The 24,539-nt window shown below is 39.8% G+C and overlaps 1 protein-coding gene across 2 annotated transcripts in view; it reads left to right on the plus strand.

Moving 5' to 3' along the window:
* The window catches only part of LOC126239504 (serine protease snake-like), a 149,091-nt gene that overhangs the window by 33,957 nt on the left and 90,595 nt on the right, over nt 1-24,539 (plus strand). For both annotated transcript variants that reach the window (XM_049947865.1, XM_049947866.1), the window contains exons 2-4: nt 10,768-10,932; nt 14,563-14,663; nt 14,763-14,872. In XM_049947865.1, the coding sequence (XP_049803822.1) occupies nt 10,768-10,932; nt 14,563-14,663; nt 14,763-14,872 (376 nt within the window). The remainder of the gene's footprint in view (nt 1-10,767; nt 10,933-14,562; nt 14,664-14,762; nt 14,873-24,539) is intronic.

Here is a 24,539-nt window from a genome sequence, read left to right on the forward strand (position 1 = left end):
ATGGTCGCAGGTTCGAATCCTGCCTCGGGCATGGATGTGTGTGATGTCCTTAGGTTAGTTAGGTTTAAGTAGTTCTAAGTTCTAGGGGACTTATGACCACAGATGTTGAGTCCCATAGTGCTCAGAGCCATTTGAACCATTTTTTTTTTTTTCCATTTGGAGCTCAGTTCGTCAGTGCACCTGATGATGGAAACATGTCTGATAACTGAAATATTATGTCCGTTTGACACTATGAACTGGCAGTGCAACCATGGTTTCTTCAATCAACAATTATGCTGGGAGAAACTGAAGAATCACACAGATGATTGATGTCTGGTTCTCATCCATGCCATCATTTGTAGGGACTTTTTCCACCATTGGCTACTGTTAGGCATCTGTTCTCAAATAATTTGCCACTGCTGTTGCTTCACCACAGCAATTTTGTGATTTTCCACTCTGCAAACATTGCACAGTATCTGAAAGGCTTTGGTTGAACCATTCTGCAACACCATTTTGTTGAGGTGTACCAGGGAATGTCATCTACCACTGAATTACTTCTTTTTGAAGATATGCATAATTATATGAATTATTTACTAATATGTTTGCCTCCATTGTCCAAATGTAGCATTCATTTTGTTCTTTGAATTCTCTGAATGACTGAACCATTTTATTTTTGACTATTAGTAAATATATTACTGCATATCTCAAGTAATCATCAATGAAGGTGCCACCATTGTTACTTGCCATATGGCTGATGTAAATTTTCAATCTCTGAATCTATATATTTATACATTGAACTTGCATTCAGGATGACAATGGCTCAAACCCACATCCGGCAATCCTGATATATATTTTCTGTGGTATCCCTAAATCAATTAAGATGATGCTGGGATGCACTCTCCTTCTTCATCCCTTATCTGAGTTTTTGCTCTGTCTCTAATGACCTCATTGTCATCAGTATGTGAAACATTAATCTTCCTCCTCCTCTTGCTCCTCCTCCTCCTCCTCCTCCTCCTCCTCCTCCTCCTCCTCCATATATTTAGATAATTTGTAGAAAGGATCTTAATGATATTTTTTAAATTTTCTTTTGAATTGGTTGTGATTCTCAATTTGTTGCTTTATTAGAGACTTCATTGTTAAATATTTTCCAACCAGAATACATAACTCTGAAACCAAGACAAAGAGGCAATGTTTACAAGAAACTTAGTTTTTGGCTCATATTGTGACTGTGGAAATAAAAGTTCAGCATAAACTGATTATCGGGCAGCACTAAGAAGTAAATGTATTTAGAAGTGATTGTTGGATTCATAGATTCTTAAAAAGGCTTCTGCAAGAAAGACATGTCTACTTGACACAAACCTTACACTGTTCACTTCTGATGAATGTAAATGCTGCAATCACTGTAGGTGCATGGCCCCAGAATATAATTCTAAAAGACAACATGAAGTAAAAGAATACAAAATAAGTCACTCTCTTGTCTCTAACTATATAGCTTTATGCCAGCATATTTAAAATTAAAACTGCTAATACAACAATGTGGGAAGGCTAGATGGCTACTTACCAGTTGAGGTGGTGTTGAGTCACAGACAAGGACACTGAAAAGATCATTAGAAGTATTTTCAGCTTTCAGATAGTCCTTCATCAGAAATAGAACTCTTACATGTTAACACAGCAACAATTACACTATAATCTTCTTTTACTGTGTAGGCCATACCATAATAGTAAATTTGACAACACAGCAATTTATTGGTTTAATGCAGTACATTAATAGTACAGAGAGGAATGAGTTATAACCTTAAAATGTAGAACATTTAACTTATATTTTCCACACAGTTGGATAAGTGAAGTTGTGCAATCCAATGTATATAAATCCAAGTCCTTTGTGCATTCAAATGAAGACCGCAGTTTTCTAACTGACTTTACATTTTATTGATGCATTGAGAATTGACATTATTTATAGTTCCATGGCACACAATGTTCATCACAAAATATGTAGTACAATCAGTATTTTTGTACTACACATTAATAGAACCATAACAAGAGTGTTACAACTCTTGACTCCACTCTGTTCTAAGAACAACTGTCTCACAAGTGATGCTACCATTGAGAACGTATATACGCACACACTTCCATAAACTTAGAGAACAGTACTCTTGAGTAAATCGAATATCTCTGTATTTCCAGAATTTACATACATTTTTAATAAAGTTAATTGGTTTTTTTATAGATACATAATTTACATTAAGTTTTTCGAAGTGAACAGTAGTTGAAAGTAAATTACAAAAGGAAACATATAAAATATATAATTTGTGGCTGATGTTTTCATAGTGACTAATTGTATGCTGTAATTAGCAATAAATATTTTAGTTTAGGTTTCATGGGTTTTGGGATAGTTTCTTGACATCTTCAAAAATATGAAAATTAAATGTAATTAGTAATTAAAGAAAATTTTGCATGCAGCAGTTAAACATGTTAATCAGTGAAACGCACCTCAAATCTGGCTGGCAGTTGAATGGTATCATGAATTTTGACAATGAGAAAAAGGATTCCACTATGGCTTGTTTTGTTATAACACATACACATGGGCACTGTCACAGGGTGCTTAGGGCCAACTGTGACTGTGTCTGATGTGCACAGCACTCCAGCTGAGGTGAGTAGTGGGGGTAAGGAGGTGGCATGGGACAGGGAGGGGGAAGAAGCTAGAGCTGCCTGTTGGAGTGTCCAGAGATACGGTAGGGACAGGAGGAGACTGCTAGTTGTAACATGAGGAGACTGCTTGGGGAGGGAGGAGGGAGTTTGGTGGGCTGTTTGGAGTGGAAGGGAAGGACTTCTTGGTGTGTTAGCAGAGTAGAAGGCATCTGTCTACAGGACTAGGAACTGAATCATATTCTCCACCAGGATTTTGATTATTGCTCATCCTGGCCTGAAATGAGAAATATCCTTCCTACTGCTCCCATAGTTGTATTCTACTGCCCGTCCAACCTACACAATGTCCTTTTCAAACCCTGCTGTATACCTGTTCTCAACACCTTGCCTCATGGCTCAGACTCCTGCAATACAACAAGACACAAGACCTCTCCCATACAGCCTTCCACTGCCACCTTCTGCAGAATCAGAAGCAAGACCTGTCCACTTTCCACTACCCCTTCTGGTGTTCCTACAGCATAATAGGCAGGGCCACTTTTAAAAGGAGCTTTGTGATGTACCAACTTCAGTGCACTCACTGTGCCAAATGCTATGTGTGCATGACATCTGACAAGATACCGGGTCTGCATGAATAGCCACCACTAAACTGTGGCAATAAGGCAGCTGAACAACCCAGTTGCTGAACATGTCAATCAGCATGATGTGATTAACTTTAATGACATGTTTTACATCATATGCTATCTGGAGTCTTCTCGCCAACACCACCATTTCTGAATTGTGCAGATGGGTACTCTCCCTACCAGATATTCTTTGTTAGTCCCTATCCTACTGCCTATGCCCTTTCTTCTTCCCATTCCAGTACATGCACACCTTCTACTTTGCCAATGCACCTACAGTTTACTTCCACTTCTCCAACTTCTCTCCTTTTCTCCTCTACTCACTACTCACCCTTTCACTTATCCCCCTGCTCCTCTCCTTGAATGGGGGGGGGGGGGGAGGGAGGAGCAGAAAAGGACAGAAATAGAGAAGTAAAATGACTGTGGGTGTGTTGATGGAATAGAAGGCTTTGTAGTGCTGGAGTGGGAAAAGGGAAGGGGACAAATGGGCGAAGGATGGTGACTAATGAAGGATGAGGCCGGGAGAGTTTTGGGAATGTAGGATACATTACAGGTTGAGTTTCCTCCTATGCAATTCAGAAAAGCTGGTGTTGGTGGGAAGGATCTAGATGGCACAGACTGTAAAACAAACATCAAAATGAAGAATGTTGTGATGGGCAGCATGCTCAGCAACTGGGTGGTCCAGTTACTTCTTGGCCGTAGTTTGTCAGTGGACACTCCTGTGGACAGACAGCATATCTAGATAGCACAGAGCACAATGGTTGCAGCTTAATTTGTACATCACATGACTGGTTTCACAGGTAGCTCTGCCTTTGATGGAATAGGTGATACTTGTGACTGGATGGGAGTAGGTGGCAATGGGAGGATGTGTGGGACAGGTCTTGGATTCAGGTGAGTTACAGGAATATGAGCCATGAGGCAAGGGGTTGCAAGGAGGGGCTGAGGGGGATGGACAAGAATACTGTGTAGGTTCAATGGGCAGTGAAATACTACTGTGGGTGGGTTGGGAAGGACAGTGGGTAGGATGTTTGTATGTGCATATATGTTTGTTATCTAATTCAGAAGGCCTTTTGGCCAAAAGTCTCTTTGTTCCTCAGTCTTTTTGTAGTGCCTGTCTGTGAATAAGCATCTCCACTATATGGAAAGAAAATTTCTTTTACATCAGCACAATGTGCATGAGCACAAACATTTTTTGCCAGTTGGATCATTTATGGATTGTAATTATGAACTGGGTGAACATCAGACCTGTTCAGTAGATTTGGCACCCTGAGCCTTCCACTTCTCACATCTGAAGTAGTTTTGTGGGTTTAAATAATTGAAATGAACAAGTAATAGTAAATTTAAATTTTGCAAATGCTCTAAAACCATACTTCAGGAATGGACTCTAAATATTGGAAAATTAATTATAAAATATTCTGACCTAAACTGAGAAGCAAGTGTATTTTGTACAGTAAAATCAGTCTTTCACTATCAGTCTTTCACTATCAGGCAAAGAACTACTCATCTTACCTCACATAAGAATGTAATACACTGATACTGCCCCACATCTAAGTAGAATAAGAATCATAATGCTACTCCATCATGGTAGGTCCAAGCACAATAATGCTGACGAGGAAATGTACATGAAAGTGAAACAGATTTACAGGTCTGAAATAAAGGCAGCTAAGTGCAAAGCAAATGATGCATATATACTGAACTCAGTAAATAAATGCAAAGCTGCATGCGAAATTATTAAAACAGAAACTAACTGTGATAATAAAGTATACCAGACACCAATTCCACCTGTTATTCTAAATGTGCAGTTTGTCAGTCCTCAATCAGATAACAGCATAATGGAGAATGTGAGCAAGGCAGAGGCACTGCTGCCAGAAATGAACAGTAAGCAGACAGACAGCTTTCACTGAACTTGTGTAACTGAAAAGATGGTCAATGAATCAGTAGCTAAGCTTAGTAATTCTAGAACAGAGGATTACTAATGGTCTCTCAAATTATGTTATTAAATACATTAGAAATCAAATTGTAATGCCACTGACTAAAATAATCAACAAAATTTTAAATGTAGTTGTCCAGAATGTTTAAAAATATCTGTAGTTAAACCAGTGCATAAGAAAGGAGAGATAGCATTGCCAGATAACTATCGACCAATATCACTTATACCCATAATATCAAAAACAATAGAATACTGCATGCATAAACAGATGAGTCAATATTTTGAACATAATAATATACTCACCTCCTCACAGTATGGTTTCAGATCTAGCCTTTCTACAGTCAAAGCAGTTGAGAGTATGGTAGCAAAAATATACAATTGTTTTGAAAATAAAGATATTATCTGCGCAACGTTGTTGGATCTCAGGAAACCTTTTGATAAGGTCTCCCACAATATTCTCATAAAAAATCTCTACCATGAGAGAGAATGCTCTATGCCTAATGCAGTCATACTTGGACAATAGAAAACAGTTAGTTAAGGTAAATCATGTGATGCAGTGCTATATGCTGATGACACAACACTCATCACTTGTGATACCAATCTTGAAAATGTGCAACACAGCATGGCAGTGGCAATGGAGAGGTGCACTACTTGGTTTGAGGCAAATGTACTGCAGAAGAGTGATAGTAAAACTGAAGCTATTGTATTCAACCCGAATGCTTCCAGTCATGGTAACAAAACAGTAAAATTATTAGGATTTCATAAAGATCAAAAGCTTAGCTGGGATACTCACACAGGGAAGATATGTGGCAAATTGGCACGTGCCATATATCTGCTGTACAAACTGAGGAGCAGTGTCAGTAAAGAACTTCCGTTGTATGCGTGTTTCACATTCTTCCATTCGCACCTAAGTTATGGACTACTATTATGGGGCAATTCTGTAGGCTCAAAATTAGTGTTCGAATGGCAAAAGAAAGCCATAAGGTGTATAGCAGAACTTAGCCCATATGAATGATGTCGAGATTATTTTAAGAAACTAAATATAATGACAGTGCTTGGCCTATATATTTACAACTGGCTTGTCTTCATTAAAGAGAATCAAAGTAAATTTGACTTAAGCAGAATAGTTCATAACCATAAGATAAATGTTGACTAACTGAAACCCTCAGCTGCTGACAGGTGTTGTTGATATACCTCGATGTGGACAGCTGAAAATGTGTGCCCCGACCAGGACTCGAACCCGGGATCTCCTGCTTACATGGCAGACGCTCTATCCATCTGAGTCACCGAGGACACAGATGAATAGCGCGACTGCAGGGACTTATCCCTTGCACGCTTCCTGCGAGACTCACATTCCCAACTGTCCACAATTCTACATATGTAATTTACCTTATAGACATTTGCCCATTCACTCATTACTCGAGCATGCTTTGGGCAACCTGTGCGCATTCGCACAGACGAAGGTCAATGGCTGGGTGGCCTGTAACTATATATATGAAGACAGTAACTGTTCTCGAAAGAACAGATTACTGTTGTTGACCATGCAGCTTTTCCCTGGAATAAATGATGACTAACTGAAACCCTCAGCTGCTTACAGGTGTTGTTGATATACCTTGATGTGGACAGCTGAAAATGTGTGCCCCAACCGGGACTCGAACCCGGTGAATGGGCAGATGTCTATAAGGTAAATTACATATGTAGAATTGTGGACAGTTGGGAATGTGAGTCTCACGGGAAGCGTGCAAGGGATAAGTCCCTGCAGTCACGCTATTCATCTGTGTCCTCGGTGGCTCAGATGGACAGAGCGTCTGCCATGTAAGCAGGAGATCCTGGGTTCGAGTCCTGGTGGGGGCACACATTTTCAGCTGTCCACATCGAGGTATATCAACAACACCTGTCGGCAGCTGAGGGTTTCAGTTAGTCATCATTTATTCCAGGGAAAAGCTGCACGGTCAACAACAGTAATCTGTTCTTTCGAGAACAGTTACTGTCTTCATATATACATAACATAAGAATTGGACATACAATTAATATGCCATATGCTAGGCTTGCAAAGACACATAATAACTACGAATATCTTGGTCCTGTCTACTTCAACAAATTATCTGAAAATGCCTACACAGTGCCAGTAAATAAATTTAAAACTAGTCTTTCAAGGTGGTTCAAAAGTAAAGTAATTTACTCTGCTCAAGAGTTCCTTGAGTATGTGACAAATGACCCACTTTCCTTGTGAGAATGAACTATAAATTAACTACAAACCATACAAATGCCACACTGTGAACTATTTTATTACTGTTTCATGTACTTATTGTAAATTATCTGTTGGATTATTTAATTGACATTCACTGAACTATGTGGTTCATTTATCTTGTAATTGATCTATTAGGAAACTTCTTGTTGTTATTTACATTTGTACAAATATGTATTGCATCCATCTTGGATTATTATGTTGTAGTTAATAACATTTGTCATGTCAAAGTTTATATTCTTATTATTGTTATTATTATTATGTAAACACTGACGACACCAGTTGAATGTAAATACGCTCAACAGTGGAATAAAACATTTGTATTTGTATTTGTATTTGCATACGAGGTTGGATGCTATAAATGGCCATCATTACTATAGCTCTTCATAGCATAAACTTGCTACCCGATATAATCCTACCACTCTGTCTTGTGAGGCTGTCATGGGTCATACGTAACTTTGATACAGTTAACTGTTTGCTGTTAAAACTATTGTAGCTAGTAGTGCAATTGATAGTGGTCAGTTGGATTTTGTGGGTTAATCATCATTCTTTTGTATGTACATAGTCACTGTAAATATTTTGAAGGGAGTAATTTTCCTGTGTAGGTGTTTCTTGATTTTGAGATAAACACTTTATTTCATTGCTTACCTATAAATTTTTCCTTCTTGAATCTTAACAATAAAAATTTTCTGTTTGTAGTTCATCAGAGCATGCCATGCTATAAACACAATTTATGCATATAAGTGATTTTCTTTAACTTAAGCACTGTTGTAATGATATTGAGAAGGGGGGAAGAAATAGAGCATACGCATGTAAGATGCCAGACTGGAAATGTCAGACAACTGATTCATTGTGTTTGAAAGCAAGTCTAAAGGCTGGTTTGACTGCCAAGTGCGTGTCTGTTTTGCAGATCCTCAACAGAACCGGAATTGAGGAAAAAAATTGTGGTGTCACCGCCAGACACCACACTTGCTGGGTGGTAGCCTTTAAATCAGCCGCGGTCCGTTAGTATACGTCGGACCCACGTGTCGCCACTATCAGTGATTGCAGACCGATTGCCGCCACATGGCAGGTCTAGAGAGACTTCCTAGCACTCGCCCCAGTTGTACATCATCATGTAGTGGGACTGAAGAGACATCTATCAGAAGCTCAGCGTTTGAGTGTATGCATATCCATTTAGCACTACCATTGCCCACTATTAGCGGGCGAGGGCACTACATGCTTGTTGAACTGGCTGCCAGCGATTCAGTTGTCAAGAATGGTTGCCACAGCTTTGAAATGCTTGAAACAGTCAATGAAATCGCTTTTTCCACCAAAAACTGCACTGGTATCGTTCGTATTGCAATTACCAACACAAAAAAATGAGATAAAAAGTTTACGTCCCTGAAATAAATCTTTGACACTCTTCCAAGTTCTCAACATCTTAAAAAATTATTTTTTTGGTGAAAAAGTTTAGGGGCACGCATCCCCCAGCGTTCCCCCCAGAGAAACAGCACTGGTCATACCAATGCAGAAAGCCGAACAATATTTACATAACAGCTTATATAAATGATGTCATTTCACAGGTGGCTCTCCATTTGATAGTATATGTTTTGCCAATTACATGGCTGGTTTAGGTGGTGGCGGGAGACTGCATACAGCAAGTATTACAGTGGGGACAGTACCACGGGTAGGAGCCATAGGGTAAGGAAATGGATCCAAAAGCGACATAGGGTCTGACCAGGATATTGCAGAGGTTGATGGGGAGGTGGAAGGGGAGGGGGAGGTGGAAGGGGAGGGGGAGGGGGAGGGGAAGGGGGAGGGGGAGGGGGAGGGGGAGAGGAAGAGGGGTACAATGAAAAGATATCCTGTGTGGTGTCCAAAATGTCAGATGGAATGAATCTCATTTCAGGGCATGATTTTAAGAAGTCATAGCCTTGTTGAAGTAACTGATTAACACATTCAAGAGAAGGGCACTACTGAATCATAAGAGGTGTACTTATAAGTTTTTTTTTTCAGGGATCAGCAGTACCAGGACTGGATATGATGGCCCACGAAATCTGATTTTGAGCTATGCTGGTGGGACCATTATGTCCAGTGAAGTCTGAGGCAAGAATTGTGTATTTCTGGAATGACTCTGCATCTGAACAAATATGTTTGTCTCAGTTACCAAGGCTGTATGGGAGGGAATGTGTGATGAGGGGAGGGTGGCAACTGTCAAAAGTTGAGCTATGCCATTCGATGGCGGGTTTAATTGAACAGAAGTGAGTAACTGACCCTCAGTGAGAATGAGGTGAACAACAAGGAAAGTGACATGGAATTCAGAATACAGCCATGTAAAATTTCATTGGAAGAATGTGTTTAGAGATTCCAAAATTTTAACAAATCAGCGTCACCATCAGTCTAGTTCACAAATTTGTCATAAAAGTATCTAAAAACCAAACCAGGGGCTGAAGGCTTATGGACCCCAGGAAAACCCCCTCCAAGCAACCCATGAAATGGTTGGCATGGGAAGGAGCCGCCCTGTTTCCCATGCCCCTGATCTGTTGATATGTCTGCCCTCCCAGAGTAAACTAGTTGTTCATAAGTATAAAGTAGATTAAAGTCAGCAGGAAGGAAATGGGTGATGTCTTAAATATAGGAGGGGAGTCCTTGTACTACAGTTTGCAGGTGTTGATCAGCTTTGGCAGATATATGTTCAGTGGATGCTTTGAAGCCAGCAACTATGGGGTGGCAAGAGTGACTGGGTTTGTGGATGTTAAGAATGTAAAAAGTGGGGGGTGCATGGTTTGGGTAGCGTAAGAAGTTCTATGAATTGAGATATTGGTCTTCACGAGGGGCTGTAGTTGTAAGGAGGGACTGGAGGTCAGTTTGTATCACAGGAATGGGATCTTAATGGCAGATGCTGTTCGCAGAGGTGTCCAGCTGCTTGCATGACCCACTGTTGATCAGGTGCCACAGTGGTAAACAAGGTCACATTGTAGGGGCCTGAGAAAAGGTTGTGAAGCAATTCTGGTAAATGTCCCTTCATCTCTCTTCCTTCCCCTTCAGCCCTTCTGCCCGATGTTCAGTTTTTGTGCTGAGGACAGCTTCACGTTTACACTGAATCTGCAATAAACATAAGAAAAAATATTTGTACATAAAATTTAACAAAAAATTTTCATGCCATAGCTCTTTTACTACAGTGGAGTATGTAACATTAACAAAAGGATAATGAGTTAAATCTCTTGTAGCGAATTTATTAATACCTTTCTCTGGAGAAACACTCCAATTTAGGATTATTATTGATAAAATTTGTCACTTTAGAATTTATGATGATATCACACATCCTGCCATTTGTAGTGTTTTAGGATGTGGTTGTTTTGCAGACTTGGTTTGTCAGCTGCCCGACGGCTCTGGTGGTGTGTGTCGTGCTGCCAGTGACTGCCCATCAGTGCATTCTGCTAAAGCATGTGTTGCCAGAGGTCTTGTCTGTTGTCCCAGTGCCACATCCCCTGCACCTATCACTGGTGTTGGCATCAAAAGCAAACAGGGTACGCATCTTTATAGTAATTGTGCTATTTGTGGTTTAATGCAGTTATATTGCCTGAAGTACTTAAAAGGGCTTACAGTTAAAATCAAAAATTTTACCATCATCAAACATACTTTAGCTAACAAAGGAAAATCTGCAAAACTACAAACAACAAGTCGAACTGAACACACTCTTCAGAATTGAAGAGGGCAAATAAATAACTCCTCATAGACTCTGTCCAGATATCAAGAAATAACTTTACAAAACTTTATTTGCATTACATTCAGTGTGAACTTACTTCCTGTCAAACTACCACTGAGCCCTCCCTAACACATTTCCTCTATTGAAGCTAGTAATTGGCATATGCAATAGACTCTTTTCTTCTAGATTGTTTCTTGAAATTGTTGGTAACAATTTCATTAAATCCTTTTGCATGTGGATTCCAAGTTAAAAAGTAGTGAAGTAAGAGCATAATCTTCTGTGGTTAGAATTGATTTAAAAAAAAAATCATATTAGCTACTAGGATACACCAAACTGCTGAGTGAAAAAGTAGTATTTCTATTTTTATTTCTATTTATTCATTCATTCATCCAGGGATCATCTTACAATGGTAAGGTATTCAGCACCAAAATACAATGAAAATGTATAACTCCAAAAATATAGTTGAACAAAGAATGTAAAAGTATGGTTTAAGAGTGTAGGACAGATGGACAGTGCAGTGGCCTTGTCGAAGGAACCATCCTGCCATTTGCCTGAACTGACTTAGGAAAACCGCAGAAAACTAAATCAGGATGGCCAGATAGAGCTAGCTCTAACATTCTGACTATGAGGTCTGTGTCTTAGCAATGGAAGTGCTTTATCTGGTTAGTCCCCATTATACAATATTTTCTGATGTAAACACAGATTTGCTCTTCATCACTGCACCCATCAATGACCCCCACTGATGGCTTTGGAACTACAGACTTGCTGCTATACCCTTTCCACTTACTCCATTACATTTGGAAAACTGTTGTTCATGTCCTTCCCTCAGTCCATGTGAAAAAGTGAGTCAGCATCCCCCCTGAACCCCCTCCTCTCTCCATGGTGAATGAGACATTGAAGTGAGCAGAATTAAGACATTAATTACTATGATGCACTGTAGATGCATAATAAGTAATCAGGTTTTTGAATGACATGCAGCTATCCATTCATCAGCCCAAAGGATTCTTCTGCAAGTTGGCTCAATCATACACTTTCATTTTATAATTCTTTTTCAGTTTTACAATATGATGTGGACTAATGTCAAGCTACTACACAAGTATTTCATTATATAAAATTTTCCCTTTTTTATTTTTGTACAGATTTTGATATGAAACATGGAGTCCAGATATGAGATTGTCATGAAAGCGTCTCAAAAATTTCCTGTATGTTGCGATGTGTGTTGGAAAATGCTGTGGTAATCCATAAAAAGAGGAAGCTAACTTCAATACACAGCCTAAAACTAATTGACCCCTATGTGATAAATCATTGAAGGATAATTTTTTGGATTATTGTCATCAGTTACTAAATCATAGCTGATTACTGACATGTTACCTGAGTAAGCTTTGAACTGAAGGCTTCTTGAGAATTGAATAACAAAGTTATCCAAATGTTGACAGTATTGATGATGCAAACAATGGGACAAAGCTGTATTTTCTTTATAAATATTGTCAAAAATGGCAGTTCAGCCACAGTAAAGTAAACAGTCACGAAGCTCTGTAGGAAGTGTGCAACCTTTTGACAGCTGAAGTTATGCTAGCACTTAAAGTGGCAGAACTGCTTTAACAGAAGAATGGCATGTTATAAACAGAGAACTTGAGATTTTTAATGCTGTTAAATCCATATTTCCTTGTCACTAAACATAGTGGTGAATTTTCCAATACGAATAGGAAAACATAATTAAAGTAATATTCCATCTCTTGTCACTGTCAGTCTATACTAATAAAATGTCACTGCGGTGCAATATGTACAGTTTACAGTAGCAGCAGAGTCATAATTGTATTGTCAAAAATTTTTTAAGGTGGGAAATGAGATGTAACAGGATGTGTTTACATTTAAAAGGATTTGATTATGTTTATATCCATATACTTTGCATACTTTGTGATGCTGTGCACCGATTTTAATTCATTTCTTGAGTTTTTTTAGCAGATTTTGGATTCATTTTAATACATTCAAAAGTAGACACGATCTATTTATGTGCATATCTTAACCTAGAGCTAGCACATGTTTCCGTAAGTTTATCATCAATCTCATTTCCTGCCCACTACCTGTAGAACTCAGGACACACAGCAGATACATAAATGTTGGAAAAATATGTGCACCAAATGAAAATCACAAAAAGTGTCAAGTGACTCCCTGTCAGAGTTACAATTGTAAGGAGTACTGCCAGCAAAAACTGATATTTCTAAACACTATGCCATATTTGACTATGGCATATGTTAAAAACTGTATAAAGGTAACAAACAACAGACATGTTACACATCCAAGTACCAGAACTGTATAATTCAAGTAGTTATTCTGACAAAAAATTGTTGTAACATATATAAATGAAAATGGCAACATTTATGCTATTTTACAAACTTGGACAAAGACTTTAAATAAATTTACCCTTCACTTAATCCCAACTTCTATTATTCCCTTGTATTTCAGAAAAATTTAGGTACAGACCACATGTAATCTGGCACAGCATTTAAAACTTGGCCATCCATTGGCATACCTCAGTGCCATTAAAAAAATCAGCAGCATTAAAAGGACAGGATTAGGACATATGGGTGCAAATAAACAACTACATAATTGGCAGAGCAAACAGATTTAATTTTGCTCCCAAAACATTTATGATATCAATTAGCATCCTAAATGCCTGAACTGTAAGTATTTTATATTTTTCCTCTTGTTTTGTGACAGCTTATCATTACTGAATTTCAGAATGAAATAAAGCCCTAATCTTACAGAGTATTTTACAACCAGCAACTTTATTCCCTCATAACAGCCTTCAGGAAAAGCTGCAACTTCCACTACAAGCTTTACTAACATGGTCTCACACTGATATTGATGAATATACATCTCAAAGTTTTTAGTGAACACAGTTTCACACTTTGCCCAAAAACTGAGCAGCTCTTCACTGCACATAGTTAAAGAGCCAAAAGTATCATCTTTGTAGTTCCTAAAATAGCTTAGAGTTTATTACTGCTATCCAACACATTGCTACCATCAGTTAGAAGGGCAGAACATACTTCACATTTTTGGATTGACAATATTTTTTCACAATATAGCCACAAACATACCTATGGCTGTTTTCTTCTCCCAATTCTTCTGGTTTGGCTACAAAAGGCAGTACTGGGATGCCAGATTTCTCAAAATTGTAGCACACAGGAGATTCAATACTCTGCACAGCCTTTACATCTAAAATTGCTTTTGAACATGCTTTTTAAGTCCATATACACACAAAATACACAAATCATTTTGCAGTACCTGCTGCTTGGAGGCGCTGCAGTAGCGAAGTTTCAGAAAAACTCTCTGTTTCGTGACTCATATGTTAGACTCTGGTACAGCAGTCAGTTCTAAAACAAGACGGTGGACAAGGAAATAAACCACTTCAGTACTTAATATTTTTACCTTATTCTTGTTTATACAGAATGTGAGAAAAGTGCACAACTAGCAACAGTGAGTGAGTGCCCACCGATTGAAATGATTCCTGGCAAGAATGTGGCTGTGCCAGGCCTATTCCCCTACTTGGTAATTATACTTGAAAAAGTAAATTTCTGATTAATATCACAATTACAACCTTTAAAACACATGAAATCTATATTAATAGAAGTGTCTTGTCTGTCTTAGGCAGCACTAGGGTATGGTAATCTGAGTGACAACAAGTGGTATTGTGCTGGTGTGCTTGTGAGTGAATCTTACGTCCTCACTACTGCAGGATGTCTAAATAGTTCTACGGTGTAAGTATTAAGTCAACAGCTATATTATAACCTTCTATAAAAATAAAATTGAGTTTCTTCAATTGTCACTAGTCTTTGAGGGCTGTCAAGGATGTGGCAAGTTCAGGATATTTAATGACAATTGCAGGATATATACATGATAAAAATAAAAAAGAAGAGTTCAAACATAGTACCAACTAATTTGCTACCATTTATACAAAAATAGTGTCAAAATTGCACAATAATACTTTGACTCATTTCATCAACCATTAAAATTTTATTAACCTATTACCTACTTTAATTTTACTTTCCCACAGTTAATGTTAGAATATTAAAATTAATGGAATGCTTATTCATGAACAGCAAATTACAGCTGAGAGGTGTGCATGGCTGAATGAAATAATTACTACTTTCAAGTCTTCATATAAGTTCAAAACAAATCTGTACCATTGAATTACCTGATACGTGGTAGTTGACAATACATTTGTTGCATATCTTACTTTCACTTTGGGAGTTTTCAGTATCACTATGTTGTTGGTGACTATTATTTGAAATTTTGTTTATCTTGTTATATTTTTTCCCATTACATTTTGAAAATAGAAACTACAATATAAAATTATACCCAACTTTATTTAACTGAATTATTACTATTTTTTGGAATATTATTTTTTTGGTAAATGTGAACTTAAACTTTCTGTAAATATTTAAAATTTCTGTAAATGTTCATCTCTGACTCTCTGCACTACTAAGTTCTGCTATCTTCATTTACTGCATTTTGAGAAGTCTTTGGAGAGTGCTGGTGGAGGACAGATGTGGTTAGGCATGGCTACGACTTGCCTCCATGCAAGACAGAGTGTAATTTTTGTCTTGTGAACTATATATTGTCAAATACTTTAGTCCATTACATGATGATAATGAGAATTGCTATAACAATTTACTTCTTAACAACTGAGTGTCTCCACAGAAGCTCATCAGACCTGTGCCTCTACTGAATTGTTCCCTAGCAGATTATTGGAAAATGTGCTGAGACACTGATTCTTTGAGAAAATAACAATGAGAATTTTCAATGTTTTTTTAAACTTTACATAACAACCATTTTAAAACTGTTCTACAATGCTGTTGCTCAACAAATGCTATCTCTCTCTCTCTCTCTCTCTCTCTCTCTCTCTCTCTCTCTCTCTCTCTCTCACACACACACACACACACACACACACACACACACACACACCACTGCAGTCTCAAACAACTGGAAAACAGTGTGTTTCAGTTGCCAGAGACTGCAGTGTGTGTGTGTGTGTGTGTGTGTGTGTGTGTGTGTGTGTGTGTGTGTGTGTGTGTGTGTATTGTTGATGAAGGCCTTAATGGCCAAATATTATATATCAGACTGTATTGACAAAAACGTGGATGGTCTGGTTAGAAGTTTTTTGCTGCACGAGTTTCTTCAGAAATGCTAAATCAGCTATTTTACACAGAGAGTCAGCAGAGTTTCATTCTTAAAACCATCAGCATTACATGAAACATTGTTTTTAGTTAAATGATGACCAGTTTCACTTCAGTCCATTATAAAGCTATTCACTGAAGTCCTATGATAATACTATAATCTTTGTATGTTGGCCACATTGCCTGTCTGAGTGGCCAAGTGCAAGGAAATTGAAATTTGTTGTAAGTTCCTATGGGACCAAACTGCTGGGGCCATCAGTCCCTAGGCATTCACACTAGTTAATCTAACTTAAACTAACTTATGCTAAGGACAACACAGACACCCATGCCCAGGGGAGGACTTGAACCTCCGACGGGGGGGGAGCCACGTGAACCGTGACAAGGCGCTTCAGACAGCGCGGCTACCCTGTGCGGCTAAGTGCAAGGTACTATTTGCATGCAAGGGTCTAGTGTTGCATGCAGGAAAGCAGTTGATTGGATGTGTTCTGCATTTCCACAAATCGTATAAGGAGCGCTCCAGATATGTGTGCAGGAGAACATCCACAAAATTTGGAAACAGAGATAGTACTGGCAAAACTGGAGCTCTGAGGGTGGCTCAAGAGATTTGCCTGAATAACTATTGGTCAGTGTATTACTAAGGAAGTTTGGGGTTAGGATTCATTTGACAAACAGTTTTAATCTGTGACATTTTAATAGGCAGAGCGATTCCAGTGGAAATTCCTTATAAACTTATTGTTGTTGTTAAATTGCCTCTAGGCAGTTGAAGTGTCCCTTAAGCTCATTTTTGAGTTATTCACTAAATGTTGAAGGCAATGGGACAAGGTCCCTTCCTCAGCCTTTCATGTGGATCGTAGTAGTTTTTCAGTTTTTGTGTATGCAGACCATCACACTAATGCCTCTGGAGAAAAATGATTGCTTTGTGTCTTACATTGTCATGAACCACACAACTGCATTACCCAGTTTTTGGGGAAAATTAACATTAGTAGCTCTTGACTAATTTTATCCACAGTGTGCCTTTACAGTATGTTTGTATGCTATGTTTTAAAGCATTTCTGTGAGGTTTTTATGCATGTTTATTCAGGGCTACACCTGATCAAATTAGTTGCACTTCCACTGTCATGCCCCTGAGGGAATCAGCATTAATTTTCTGAGTACAGGTTTGGCAACTCTGGGGTTCCTGCACCGGGGGCTGGTAAGTGCCATGAACCCTCTGTCACTGTATTCTCTGGGCATGCTTCACTGACCACAATGCGGTGCAGTGGTGTAATGTTCTGTGTTTTGGAGAATGGGGGTCTTGGCTTCACCACCTGGACTGTGAGGTAGGTGTACACCTCTATAAAATTACCCACCAACCAAAAGGTGTGCTATATGCTGATGTGAATGGCTGTTGAGGTAAAACAGTCTGTAGTGGGCAGCCTCTGGGGCACCTGCTGCTCCCCAGTTGTATAAGGCTTGCTCAGTCATACAGGGCTGTGGCTGGGTTGATGGTTGTTTCCCTAGCATCTTGTGGGATCCTATGGAATGGTCTCATCAATCTACTACTCCTGACAGGACAGGTGTACTGTCAGGTAGTATCTACACCCACTCATCAAAGAGAGCTTGGTTGGTCTGTCCCCCCGAAAAGAAGTCTGATTCCAGGTAACAGGGCATTAGTGTGCCATAACACTTGCATTGTAATCAAGCAAACAGGGGGAACCATTGATAAGTTATCCTCCTCTCTATATTCACAAGGCATTGGAGGGTATTGCTTGGTCTCTAAAAAGTCTCAAATGACTTTTTAATTGAACACTTCTGGTGGAAACTGCTAATTCAAACCAAATATCTAATCTTTTTGGGATGTAAGGCCTTAGGTAACTACCCAGTTGACATGAGTTGCATAAAACCCTTAACCTTAGGAAGGGTGTGGTTACCTGCTCCGATGTAATGGAGGTGGACCCAATGGAGTTACGTGCAGAATGGAAAACTATGTGCATAACACAAGTGCAGAACTATGAGGTGAGTTAATGGCAAATTGGAAAAATTGGCAACACTTACTCTAATGTTTAGTACTCTGGAATTACCTGAACATATCCCTGCAGGCTGTATCCACCTTAAGGTTCACCTATTTGATCCTAACCCAATGTGATGCTACAAATGTTAGCAATTTGGCAATACCACTATGGGATGTAATGGGAGGGCTACATGTGACAATTGTGGAGCCTCGGCTCATGAATCAGGCAATTCTGGTACACTTCCTCCAGAATGTGTTAACTGCTCTGGGGATCAGCCAGTGTGGAGCAGAAAGTGTGAGGTTTACAATGAGGAAAGGAAAATTCAGGAGTTGAGAGTCAAGAGATGCATACCCTATGGTGAATTTAGAAAAGGTTTCAAAGCTATGCAACCTCCAGTTTTTGCTATTTCTTTTCCATCAGCCCTTAAGACACCAATTGCTAAATGTGACGCCTTCACATGAACTCAGACCACAAATTCAAGTATGATCACATGCAATTGTTGGTGTACCAGGGGGGGCAGGGGGGTGGGTGGGGTGGGGGGGGGGGATGCTCCACTTGAAACTGAAGTCGTTCAGAAGCTGTCAGCAATGGGCTTACTACCTAAGCCACATACCCCTACCCACTATCAGAAGCCAACTAAGCCATCCCCATGACCCTGGCAACCACTCCTCCCATCAGTAAAGAAAAACGTCCTTTGAAAAGTAGTTCAAAGTCCAAGAAAGTGGTAAATAAACCTTTGGATTGGTGAGCTCTCTCCCTCTCTGAAGGGGTCTATGCCCTGGAGGATATGGACTTCCAATTCGAGGAACTGGAGAGCCAGGAACTGGGTAATGTTCCCCCTGACCTTCCTGGTAAATTACCACCTCCGAGGGAGAAAGAAAAGAACAACCATCCTAAACAATGGCTTCCACAGACTTCTGTGTTGCAGTGGAACTTAAATGGATATCACTCACATCTGGAAGAATTACAGCTCCTGGTCCAGGGGAAACCGTTCTGCATCTGCTTACAAAAAACACATCTTAGTCACTGACACACCTGCATCACGGGGTTACCATCCATACAGGAAGGACGATACTATTGGAGACAGGTTAAAGGTTGAGTGGCTGTTTTCATTGAAGACAGATGCCACTCCTCTCCTGTCCCTCTTACCATTGCCATGAAAGCAACTGCCGTGAAAGTTCTCGCACCCTTTAATATCACAGTGTGTTCTTTTTACCTTCCACCTAATGACCCTTTGGGTGCGGACACACTGACAGAACTCTTTCAGGCACTCCCGTGCCTATTCCTCCTTGTGGGGGACTTCAGTGCATACAATGTGCTGTGGGGATCAGCTTGTCCATTCTGAGAATACCTGCCTTCTGAACACTGGTCAGATGACACACTTTTCCACAGCTACAGGATCTTTTTCAGCTTTGTTTTTGTTCCCTAGCTATTGCAAATTCTGTTCAGTGGGAAGTGGCTGCAGATTTACATTCTAGTGACCACTTCCCAGTGTGGATCCATTTGCTGACTAGGATGGTGGCTGACAGGAGACCACACAGATTGATAATACAAAGGGAAAATTGGTTGCAGTATGGCTGATAGGCTATTTTTGAACAAAAGTATTGTGTACAGGAGACGGTGGCCCATACCATTTGTGAGATCCAATGAGCTGCCACAGAGTCTATCCCCCAGTCTAGTAACCACTTCAGATGATGGCTTGTACCTTGGTGGAGTGACATCTACATCTACATTTACATTCTGCAAGCCACCCAATGGTGTGTCGCGGAGGGCACTTTATGTGCCACTGTCATTACCTCCCTTTCCTGACGATTGTTGATTGGCAGTCAGGGCCAGATGAACAGTTCTGTGTATCTTCAAACACTGTCCAACTACAGAAAACCTTCCTGCCTTCAGATCTGTGAGAGCACATGCAAGTTGAGTGATAAAAGAATGTAAGAGGGCTTCCTGGATGGAATTCATGACTTCCATTACTTGGTCCACTTCCGTTGCACAAATTTGGGAATCAATAAGTTGGATTTCATCAAGGGCAATGCACATTCCCTTATGGCCTTGTTAAACAGTGGGTGTTGGTGGACATGCCATAAGACATGGCTCAGGTTTTAGCTGAATACTTCTTTACTGTTACTACGTCATCCAGACAAGTTCCTGGTTTCAGGTGTTCCATAACATTGCAGAGATGAGGAAGTCTACAACCTTTCATTCTCCATGTGGGAACTGCAATCAGCTTTGTCTGCAGCCAGAGACACTGCTCCAGGACCTGGTGAGATCCATTATGACATGCTTCATCATCTGTGCCCAGAAGTGAAAGGACAGCTCTTCTCTTGTTTCAATCAGATCCAGCTCGATGGACAGTATCCCGCAACTTGGAAGGAGGCAATATTAATTCCATTTTTGAAACTAGGCAAGGACTGTAGCACCCCTAACAGTTACCAGAGTGTAGCCCTTACCAGTTGTATGGGTAAGACTCTTGAACGCCTGGTCAACCGTCACCTCATCTGGCTGCTCAAATCCCGAGGTCACCTGAGCCACTCACAGTGCAGTTTCAGGCACTACCGTTTCACCCCTGACAACTTAATTCTACTGGAGACAGTGATACAGGAGTCCTCCTTATGGCAGAACTATTTGGTTTGTGTGTTTCTTTGACCTTGAAAAAGCATATGACACCACTTGGATGTACAACATCCTTCACCAACTTCATGAATGGGGACTACGTGGATGCCTGCCAGTTCTTATCCAATCCTTTCTAGACGACTGGCATTTTCAATATCACATTGTTGATGCCTTGTCTGACTGCTATGTTCAAGAAAATGGGGTCCCCCCCCCCCCCCCCCCCCCCCAAGGCAGTGTCCTCTGTGTCACATTGTTTGGCATTGTTATCAATGAGGCAGCTGCCTCTGACCATTATGAGGTTGGAAACCTGGGTCAGAACAACTGGTTTTCAGTTCTCACCCGAGAAGACTACATGTGTTAATTTTAACCATGCTCGTCGAAGTTTTAACCAAGCAGTGCTCACAATGGGGGACACTATTTTATATTTTCAAGAAACTGTTCACTTTTTAGGTTTTTCATTTGAGTCATAATTAACATGGCTCCCACACCTGAATGATAATGAACAAAGGGCTTCTAGTCACTGAATATTTTGAAGTGCCTTAGTGGAAAAACATGCGGAGCTGACAGGTCCCGCCTCCTGCAGCTTTGTAGGGCATTTGTTCGATCATTTTTAGATTACAGCAACATGATATATGGAACAGCCCATCCTTCCTACCTCAAAGTGTTAGATGCTGTCCACCATGAGGGCACTCAGATATCAACTGGGGACTTTTGGACCTGCCTAGTTCTGAGCCTGTGTGCAGAGGCTGGTGAACCAACACTCTGGATTTGGTGCTGTGTCCTTTTGGCTCAACAGGCACTGAAAATCTCAGCATCACCTAGGTCATTACATTTAGTTCAGTGGTCCAACCCACCTTTGAATCACTGTTCAGGAATTGGCCCTATGCGACCAAGCCATTTGGGATATGTGCTACAGACTGCCTCAATGGTCTAGGTCTATGAGGCATCAAACTACACAACCAGGGATGGAACACGTTGCCGCCTTGGCATGTTCAAAGGCCCAAATTAATTTTAAGCTTGACACAGTACAAGAAAACTTGTACTTTATTTTTGTCCATTTTAGGTAAGTACCACGATTTTATCATTGTTTATACAGATGGACCCCAGTAAGAGAATGTCCTCGGTTGTTCTGTTGTTTTCCCTTACGGGGTTTTTAAAGTGCATCTTCAGGAACAATACACAAATTATGATGTGGAATTATATGGCATTCTCATGGCACTGGAGAGGGTTCACAGACATCACCATACAAGTTTGCTTGTCGTTCCACCTTGCTTAGTGCACTGCAAGTACTCCACCAAATGTATCCAGTCAACCAGCTGAATCAGCTCATCCATCACTCCTTACAGTGGCTCAAACACTGTGGCAAGGAAGTGATCTTTTTCTGGGTGCCTGGCCACATTGGGGTACAGGTTAACGACATGGTCAACAAAGCCGCCAAGGAAGTGTTTTGGGATGGTGCTGTCCATCAGTGGCCTATCTCACTGCACGCCATCATCTGATTTTCTGACAGATGCATCATGCATCGGTGGGAGACTGAATGGTTGCAGGTGACAGAAAACAAACTGTGGTCACTCAAATGGACCACAGAGGTATGGCGGACTTCATGTCAGCCTCGCCGCTGGAAGGAGCTTCTGCTTACCATAGCAATTTTACACATGGCTTCATCCTAGTGGTAGGATTAACCACTCTGTGAAGTTTGTGGCATGCCACTTTCAGTTCAGCATATTGTGGCAGTGTGTGTCCTATATACTGATATTAGGGCAACCCTCAGTCTCCATGGAGATCTTCCCACCATCCTCACAGATACAGTTCCAGCATTACAAGGATGGTGAAATTTTGTGCACTGTCAGGCCTCATCCCTAAATTGGTGGGGAATGGAGGCAGACTTTAATACATTATAAACTGCTCTGCATGTGTAATAATAATAATAATAATAATAATAATAACTGCCATGCACCATGTAACAACTATTTCAGTAATTAGATTCCAGGAAAGATATACGGATGCTTGGTTTTAACAAGAGATGTCAAACAGTCACATAACTGTAAAAGTATCTTGAACCTCTGACAGAAGTAAATCGCCTGTGAATCTATGGATGACTTCACTTATATGTAAAGAACTATGATAAACTGCGGCGCACCTTAAGGTGTGGTATTGGAACCATGTAAGTGCATTGTGTTTCTCTTACACATAATGAAATAGATCTGCTTCCAGTCAATCCTAAAAACTATAAATGGATTTCCAATTATAGCAAACATCCTCCTTGTATCAGAACATTTAGATCTGTTTGCCAGAAAACACTATTTGACTTTCCGATTCATCTTTCTCCATTACTCCAAACAAAATGACGTGTGATCTCAGAAAATATTTTGAACACAATTAATGTAAACATACAGACAGTTTGAAATTGTGAGAACAGAAAAAAAAGACCACATAAAATAACATACAAAATTTTATAAAATGGAATGTATTGAAAATTATTTCTTCCCATTTAGCAACAAAATTTTTATACTTCAGTATCTGAATGCAGCATTAAAGAAGACTCAATTATCATGCTACATACTACACACTAAAACAAAGCAGCAAAAAATTCATTAGAATCAGTTCAACTAACTTCTTAAGAAAATAACACACTTCTTCAGTTTAACAAATCACTCTGCATTATTAGCCTCATCACTCCTGTCTGCAGACTTTCAGATTACATGTATCAAAATATTATTTAAATACAAAACAATCTAATTAGATCTAAGTGCAACAGACATTTTAGAGACGATGTCTGACAAAGATAGATTTTGCTTTTCAAAGGCAAAATTTCATATCCAGTATAACAGTACATAAAATGTAATCTTTTTATTGTCCCTCAGGTCACACAATATTAAACTAACATCAAATATTCTCTGTCCGGTTAGCACAGTAGCACACACTGCCTCAGGCATTGCTTCATGTCACACCTATGTTGCAAGAGAGTTCTGCTGCCAGTAATTAATTGGTACTAGTGTAATTCTTCTCTCTCCTTTGCTCTGCCTCAGCAGAGTGTTGTGATACTTGTGTTGAAGTGAAAAGAAAACAAATCACAAGGATTAATTTCCACTCCACGAACTCCTATCCAACCTAAAGAGTAAGGAATTTAATATTAATTATATTCTGTTTTATGTGGAGAATTAATCTATTAATACTGATATAAAATACATGCAAATTTTGATCAGATTTGCAAATCCACCACCAAAGATTGTGTTACCACACAGTACACTGCTTGGTACAATCTCCACACTTGGTAGAAAAAAGTGCTGTCTGTTGCATCTGAGGTACAAAATATCAAATGAAAAGTCAGAATTAATTACAACTTAGAGCATTTAGTCTGAAAACAAGGTGAAACATAGCTTAGCATAATCACTCATGTCCTGGTCTGTAGCTGAAGTTAATCTTCCATAAAGATGATCACAATAACAGAGCCACAACTTAGAGGAGACACGCTCCATACTCCTGGTGACCCACCAGATGACTGCCCTTCTGGGCTGCAATGATGTGACCTAATCACTTAGGATTCTAATTGGATCCATTGACTCCAGCAGTATGACTGCTGCATCTCTTGTGATATCCTCACTGTGAGCACTTAGGAGTATGCTGCGCTGCTGCCACTGGAG

This window comes from Schistocerca nitens, chromosome 1 (genome assembly GCF_023898315.1).
Source record: "Schistocerca nitens isolate TAMUIC-IGC-003100 chromosome 1, iqSchNite1.1, whole genome shotgun sequence".
NCBI classification, from domain to species: domain Eukaryota; kingdom Metazoa; phylum Arthropoda; class Insecta; order Orthoptera; family Acrididae; genus Schistocerca; species Schistocerca nitens.